Genomic DNA, 8,099 nt, shown 5'->3' with positions numbered 1-8,099 from the left:
AGGGCAGGAATAGAATATTGGGGACCAGCTAATTGTAAGAAATAGTAATCCACCCTGACCGGTTTGGCTCAGTGGGTGAGCATCGGCCTGCAGACTGAAAACTCCCAGGTTCGATTCTGGTCAAGGGCATGTACCTTGGTTTTGGGCACATCCCCAGTGGAAGGTGTGCAGGAGGCGGCTGATCGATGTTATTCTCTCATCAATGTTTCTAACTCTCTATCCCTCTCCCGTCCTCTCTGTAAAAAATCAATAAAATATATTTTTAAAAAAGAAATTGTAACCCTGCTCTGTTAACTGTGATTGTGTTGTTCTGACTAAAGAAGGTACATTCTAACCTGCCTGGGATGGGACCTGGGAGCTCACCTGGAAGTGCAGCCCATCCTCCCCACCAGGGAGCAGCCTGTTATCATGGAAAGATTAACAACCTGTTCCAGAAACCAGAGCTGCCAGCCCACTAAAGACCCTAGCTCTTTACGTATCACTAGCCTTTGAAGACCCCCAGCCTTTGCACACTCACAGGCCATTGCAAATCTCCAGCCCACATTACCTTACTGCCCATTTGCCCTTCTTCCTACTTTCCCATGTAACCTTTGTCCTTCTCCCCGATGTAAGCCGCTGGCTTATGGTGGGGGGCAGAACAAATTTTGTGGGTGACCTGCTGCTCTCCCATGCTTCAGGCAGGATTGGAATGAACACTCATATGTGACTCAGCTCTGTCACTGCTGAATTGGCTCAAGCAGTGACAGGCAGCCCAGACCCCTTGGATGTCCTGAAGCCTGAGATGTGTGTTTCCTGGGGACCTAACATTCACCTGGTCCACATGCAGGAATATGGCAGATCTGGAGTGGCCCCCACCCTCGGAGAGTGGGGCAGAGGGCTTTCCGGGGCTGCCCGTGGATAGGAAGGGCTCCGCTGCAAAGCCCCGTGGGTTTGTCTGAGAGATTGAGGAAATAAAGCTAGGAGTGAGTGCTGATGAATCTGGGAGAGGCCTAGGCATTACCCCAACATTCACTGGACTTGGGCTTGGAGACAGGCAACAGAAGTCTGCTTTCCAGGGACTCTGGAGGCAAGCTCAGCTGATTCATGGACAACTGGTTCGGGCAGTGGACAGAAACATTGGAACAGGTCGTCTTGTTGAGCTGTTAGTCTGGAAAAGCTGGGCACCTGATCTTGTACATCAGCACGTCCGATTTTATTATCTTTTATGTGTCTGACCTGTCATTATTCACTGCCTTGGGACGGACTGGCTCAGAGATAGGCTATGAAGGGCAGCTTGAGCGGCATCCAGAGGAAAGCAAAGGAGAGGGTGGAACGCTCAAGGCAGTATGTGTGGGGGAAGTGCCACACGATTTCACTCATGTGTGGGGTACAAAGCAAACTCGTGGACACAAACAGCAGTGTGGTGGTGGCTGCCAGAGGGAAGGACATGGGAGTGCATGAGGTCTAATATATCGTGATGGGAGAAGATTGGACTTTGGGTGGTGAGCACACGGTGCAATCTACAGATCCTGTAACACTGAAACTTATATGATCCTATTACCGAGGCCACCCCATCAATGTAATAAAATGATTAAAAAAACAAATAAAGCTCCAGGGATCCTATTAGCAGGCACCCCACCTTGCTTCAATTGCCCAGAAGTATGTTGCTAAGAGGCAACTAGAACAACAAGCCCTTGGCCAGCAGGTATGCTGAGAATCCCACTTGGAATGGCTAGCCCGGGCAGTATGCTTAACCTCCTGACTTCCCTGCTACAATAGATTGTTGGGTTAACCAAGGGAGGTTACTAAGAGTAAACCTGTGAAAACAGTACAGTCCTAGGAACCTGAGGCCTCCTGGGGTTATTGCTGGAGGGGCCAGGGGAAGGGCACAGTGTTCCCTGTGATCTGGGAGCACATAGGATGAGCTGATGTTGGGTTTGATGTGGTCACTCAAGTGGACAAGAAGCAGGTGGGTTGGCTGTAATTCTGTCCCTGTGAAGATAAGATGGTTTAGACCTTGGTTTCAAGTTCACCCCCATCTGTGGGTAGGTAGGAGACACCCTCTGAAACAGAGAAAAGGAGTAGAATATTACAAAGTTCTGTGACTTCTTTTTAATTCTCACCTGAGAATATTTTTTTCATTGATTTTTTAGAGAGAGTAGAAGGGAGAGGGAGAGACAGAGAGAAACACCAATGTGAGAGAGACACATCGATTGGTTGCCTCCTGCATGCCTCCTTCCAGGGCCGGGGAGGAGCCTGCAACCAAGGTGCATGCCCTTGACCGGAATCACACCCAAGATCCTTCAGGCCACAGGCCGACGCTTTATCCACTGAGCCACACTGGCCAGGGCCCAAATTCTGAGACTCTGAAAAAGCACTGACAAAGACAAAGTGAGAAAAATTTTAGGAAAATTCTTTTATCAGACCTCCACCGTGGGTGCTGGACTTATTCAGCAAAGGTTTATTGAGCACCTATGTAAGCCATGCATCTTTCTAAGCTCTTGGGGGACTTGAAGGTCCTGGCTGCCTTCCAGAAGCTTCCATGTCAGCTTTGTCACTTTTCTCTGGTGTATTGTTCCTCTCTTCCTCTGCAGTGGATATGCAGCACCTGTTCCAAGGGTCGGAGCAGATCTCCCCCTTCCTCTCACCACCGTGGCAGAAAAAGAGTCTGCAGGTTCCGTGTTGCATCATGCAGATAATATTTCGAATTCCAGGTGGGATATCGCCTGTGGACACGATAGAAGAGAGTTGACATTTCCTTCACACAGAGAATGAAGGCGGAGCCCAGCCCACAGCCCAACTCCAGGTGGTGACTGTATTCTCACAGCGTTGACTTTCTCAGAACAAGTTCCAGGCTTCCTGAGCTCCAGTTTCCCAGCTTTAAAACAGGAACAATAAGCTGTACCTCAAAGTGCCGCCTGGACTTGTCCATTTTATTCCAGATTATTAGGGCCTGACTGGTTCCAACCCCCCTGGGTACGATGTGAGCTAACGCATTAGGGAGGGCAAAGGCAGTTTGGGTGACCGGAGTGGAAGAATGGAGGGTGGGTCTTGGTCACCAGGAAACTTGGAAATAGTTCTGACCCTCAGTTTGTGGCCCAATTTTCATTTTTATATCCTACAATGAAAGGCAGAAAATAAAACCTCTCTCCTCACCCTTACTTGTGTGTGTGTAGGTCAGGCACAAGCACCTTATGTCCCCATTAGGAAAACATTTCATATTTGTCACAAGAAAAAAAAATTGTAGCTGTGTGAAGCAATGGATGTTAATGAGACATGTCCGGTAAATATTTCACAATATACACAAATAACAAATCATTGCATTATACACCTGAAACCAATATAATGTTATAGGCCAATTTTACCTCAAAAATAATAAAAACCATTTGCCATTTGGAATGAGAGAATTAAAGAAAGGTCTTATGTCAGGCCTGCAAATGCCAGCTGTCATGACTAAAAAGACACACACCTAAAGTAAAGAGACACCACCCCACCCTCCCACCCCACCTCCCACGCAGTGCAGGTCTGGCATGATTAGAAACCTCGCATGTGTTTTGGCCACAAGGAGGCACGGCTGGGGTCCTGCCTCAGTCAGCTCCATTCAGGTTTGGGGAGGACAGTGAGGTGAGCAGACAGCCCATGTCTAATGAAGGTGGAGGGTCCAGAGCCTAGTGAACTGGAGAATGGATTCTGGTCTTGCTGTTACAGTAACGAACTATTTCTCAATGGACCTTTCATTTCACCGTCCCTGCCTCCGCTTTCCCATCTGTCAAATGGGCCCCGTGTGACTAACTACCAGGCCCGTAATTGTCCATCACACAGCAGAACGTGAGTCAGAAGGTTTTCTCTCCCCGGAGAGTGAGGAGCTGTCCCTGGGGGTCCCGTCCTTCCTGCTCTGCCAGGAACACCTGCCCTTGCCTTCTAAAGGCCTCACCCTGCAGTGCCCGCTTCCTGGCTGTTCCAGAGCAGAGTGCCCTGTGCCTTTGGCAGGATCTTGATTTCACATCTGTCTTTAAAACACTCTTCACAGGGGAGATGAAAATAGCCCAGAGCTGAGCCCTGGGGAGGAGGGGAGAAGGGGGCGGGGGGCGGGGGGTGGGTACCTGCACCCTAACCCCGTGCAGACACACAGCCCTGTGGGGACATGTCCGTGAGTTCTGCAGCCTCCCCGGCCTTCTCGGCCTCCCCCAGCCTCCTCCCTGGTCCAACAGGGTTACCTGAGTTCATCAGGACCAGGCAGTGGAGAACAGCGAGAATAAAGAGGACCTTCATGAGGCCGAACTCCTCGCGTGCCCAGCCCTCCTGCGAATGGATGACTGTGCAGAGGAGTGGAGAGCAGCGGGGCTCAGACGGCCCTTATAGGGTTTGGGCCACACGTCAGCCCTGAGTACATTTGCCTGGTCCACTGAGTACGGCTGTGGGCAGAGGGTTCAGGACGCTCTTCTGCCTACAAATAGACAGGCTTTCTGTGCTCAGAGGAGGGGGCTGACCAGCCCTGAGTGAACAGGTGACGTGGGAAAGGAGCCTGCAGCCTGGAGCTATGTCATAGCCCCCGGTTCTGGGTTCCGTGACAGGTCACAAACATGCAGACGGCTTGACTGCCTCCAGAAGGTGGACACCAGATGCTCTCAGACACGTTCCCGACAGACAGGCCCACATGCTCAGAGGCACAGGCTCAAGGCCATCTATGGAGCCTCATCCAGCACAACCACCGACCGAACAGACGTGAGTCACAGCAGAGTAAGGGGGCCCTGGCACCCCCCACAGAAGTGGGGACAGAATCCCACCATGGGATTCTCCTTCTACCCCCTTCTACCTCCTTAAGCCCAAACATTCTCTAGCTTAAGAAAGGGGGGGAAAGCCCAATACAACATACACTATTATTTCTTAAATGTGGTAAACCAAATCTGTATGTGAAAAATCAAGAAATTGTCTGTTCTGGGGAAGAGGGTAGATTCTTCTCTCATTGGACAAAAGCTTCTTCTTTTTTTGTTTTTTGTTAACCCTCACGAGAGTATTTCTCCATTGATTTTTAGAGAGAGTGAAGGCAGGGGAGAGATACACAGAGAGAAGAGACATATTGATTGATTGTCTTCTACTTCAGAGAGGAATAAACCTCCAATTAATAAATCTGTTTATTATTTGAAGTTCTTTTCTTTTTTAAATATATTTTTATTGATTTCAGAGAGGAAGGGAGAGGGAGATAGAATAATCAACAATGAGAGAGAATCACTGATTGGCTGCCTCCTGCACGGCCCCTACTGGAGATCAAGCCCGCAACCCGAGCATGTGTCCTGACTGGGAATAGAAACAGGGACACCTCAGTCCCTAGGCCAACACTCTATCCACTGAGCCAAACAAGCTAGGGCTGAAGTTCTTTTCTTAACGAACATTTGTTCTCACACATCTCTGGAACCTCCCACTGTAAAAAGGTTATAAGCAGTTCGCTTTGCCCCTTGGGATTATAATTATAATTCTTCATGCTCCTTGCGGATGGAGAAGGGATAGCAAGCTATGAGAAACAAGAACTATTGTTTGGTAAAAATACTGCAACCTATCTAGCCAAGTATATGGCTCATTTTAGAAGGGTACCTTAGTGGATGAGATAATGAAAAGTAGGCTTTATGCTTTGCATTCATTCTCACTATTTATACTGATTTTGAAAAGATTGAAGAGTTTTTTTTTTTCCCTAGCAGTGAAGCCACAGCTCAAATGTGAAATGATAGTTGGGAAATTGTTTTCTGTATAGTTTGGAAATGCTGAGCTATGTTGGAGTCAGCTCATTTGGGGGAGAAATAAATGAATACTGTTAGGATTTATCATCCATAAATTCCATACATGAATTTGTTTCCCAGTCACAGACCTGGAAGGCAATGTCTAAGGAAGAATTTCATGAATAGTTCTGGAGACTCGGGCGTGCCAATCCCAGGAAGACAAGCTAGAAAGTCAAGCTCCCTGACTAAGCCCATTAATCTGATCTTAGGTTCACACGTTCATGAAATTGTGGGTTGAAAGGAACCAAGGCTCAGTTTGTTCCAATACAGAAGAAAATTGTTCTGGTGGGCATGATCTTCACATAAAAGAAGATGAAACAAGGAGAGATAAAAGATACACTTAGGCTTGCAAACATTTGACAGTCGTAAAAACATTCATGTATATTAAAAGAAAAGTTTGATTCAGTTCAACAATTATTAGACAAACAACCCAATTGAAAAATCAAATGGGTAAAGGACTTGAGTAGACATTTCCTCAAAGAAGAAATACAGACAGCCAACAAACATGCTCGACATCGATAGTCCTTAGGGAAATGCAATTGAAACCACAACGAGATCCCACTTCCCGTGTACTGGACGGACATGAGAAGACAACTATGAAATGGAAAACAGCAAGTATTAGCAAGGATGTGGAGAAATGGGCACCCTCATCCATTGCTGCTGGGGATGGAAACAGTGCAGCCACTATAGAAAAGCTTGGTGGCTCCTTAGTAAGTCAAACATAGTTATCACATAAGCTAGGTAATAGCTATATCTACATATACAATAACAGCAGATATTCAAATAACAACTTGTACGTGAATGTCCACAGCACTACTATTCACAATAGCCAAAAAGTGGAAGAACCCGAATGTCCATCAGCTGATGAATGGATCAACAAACGGTGATGCGATCATACACTAGGGTGTCATTCAACAATAATAGGAGATGAAGGACTGATACATGCTCTCACGGGAATGAACCTTGAAAACACTCTGTTGAGCAAAGTAAGGTGGACAGGAAAGGCCACATGTTGTGTGACCCGATTTCTATGAAATGTGCAGAACCAGCAAATCCACTGGATGGGCAGCAGCAGATCTGTGATTGCCAAGGGCTTGGAGGAAGGGGATTGGGGAGTGCGAGCTCACTGGGTGATAAAATGTTCTGGAACGAATGGTAGTTGCCCAACATTGTGAATGTAGGTAAATGCCCCTGAATTGCACACTTTGAAGTAGCAAATGTTTGTATTATGTGTATGTTATTACAACGAAAAGAGAAAACCTCGAGGATTTTTGAAATCACATAATATCAGAACAGAAGGGAGCTGTGAACAATTGTGCTGTTACAATTTCCCTCCTTTTAAAGAAAGTGACTCTCCAGAATGGTTCATTCCAGTTTTAGGAACCAGCCTTTGAACAGCTACAGGGGTTTCTAATGCAATGAGCGGTAATGCCATGTGGACACACCGGACAGGCACAAACTACCCACCACCATGCCCAATACAACACCTGCAGATTGTATCTGTGAAACCCAAGATAAAACCCTTTAACCTTCAACGTTGTGTCAATAGGGGGAAGGCAAGACATGGTTCTTACTGGACTTGGGGCGAATGCCTCCCTGAGATAATTAATTAAAAACCCATAAAGAGAAAAGGACTGGGTGTCGGCCACATTTTCAAAGTAAAAAAAAAATTTCACTGATCTTTTAAAATGAAGAATGTATCAAAACCAGTACAATAGCCTCTAAAGTCTTATAAATGTGACAGCCTCTCTGGCCAGATTCTTCATCTCTCTGGGTGGTGGATTCTTCTATTGCAGAGTAAAGTGTTGTGATTGTAGGTCTCTTAGAGTCTGAAAGTTATGCAGCTCTTTGATTCTATCTATACAGTGTACCTTACCTAATAATAGACAAACATGCAAATTGACCATACCTTTGCTATACCCCAAGCCACGCCCACCAGCCAATAAGAGTGACTATATGCAAATTAATCCAACCAAGATGGCTGCCGGCATCCATGGAGCTGGAGCAAGCAGGAGGCTTGGTTGCCCCAATGATGGAGGAAGCCAAGCTTCCCGCCTGCTGCGGCCTCCTCTCAAAGCAACAAAGTTTCAATTATAGAAGGTAAATAAACCCCAGATACCTGCTTCCAGTCGCCATGGCCACAGAGCTGGAGCGAATAAAAAAAAACCACAAAAAAAGGAAAGGCTGGGAGCTTCGGTAGCCAGGGGGCTTGGTCAGTCAGAAAACAGTCATCAGCCCCTCACCCAGGCTGGTCAGGCACCCAATGGAGACCCCCACCCTGAAGCAGGTGTGGGAAGCCTGAAAATGACCCTCAGCCCCCCACCCAGGCTGGCCAGACACCCCAGT

General features: G+C 47.2%; 1 protein-coding gene across 1 annotated transcript; it reads right to left on the bottom strand.

Annotated features, from left to right (window-relative positions):
• Positions 1-1,248: 1,248 nt before the first annotated feature.
• Positions 1,249-4,251, bottom strand: LOC308512619 (sperm-associated antigen 11A-like; the record flags this gene model as incomplete). The annotated part of the gene is made up of 3 exons (XM_081082233.1): positions 1,249-1,409; positions 2,538-2,705; positions 4,197-4,251. The coding sequence occupies 3 exons, from the start codon at positions 4,249-4,251 to the stop codon at positions 1,249-1,251; spliced, it is 384 nt and encodes a 127-aa protein (XP_080938359.1).
• Between the last annotated feature and the right edge of the window lie 3,848 nt (positions 4,252-8,099).

This window comes from Myotis nattereri (genome assembly GCF_964212035.1).
Source record: "Myotis nattereri genome assembly, chromosome: 2".
In the NCBI taxonomy this organism is placed as follows: domain Eukaryota; kingdom Metazoa; phylum Chordata; class Mammalia; order Chiroptera; family Vespertilionidae; genus Myotis; species Myotis nattereri.
The sequence above is the reverse complement of the archived record's forward strand: the minus strand, read 5'-3'. Positions and strand labels throughout refer to the sequence as shown.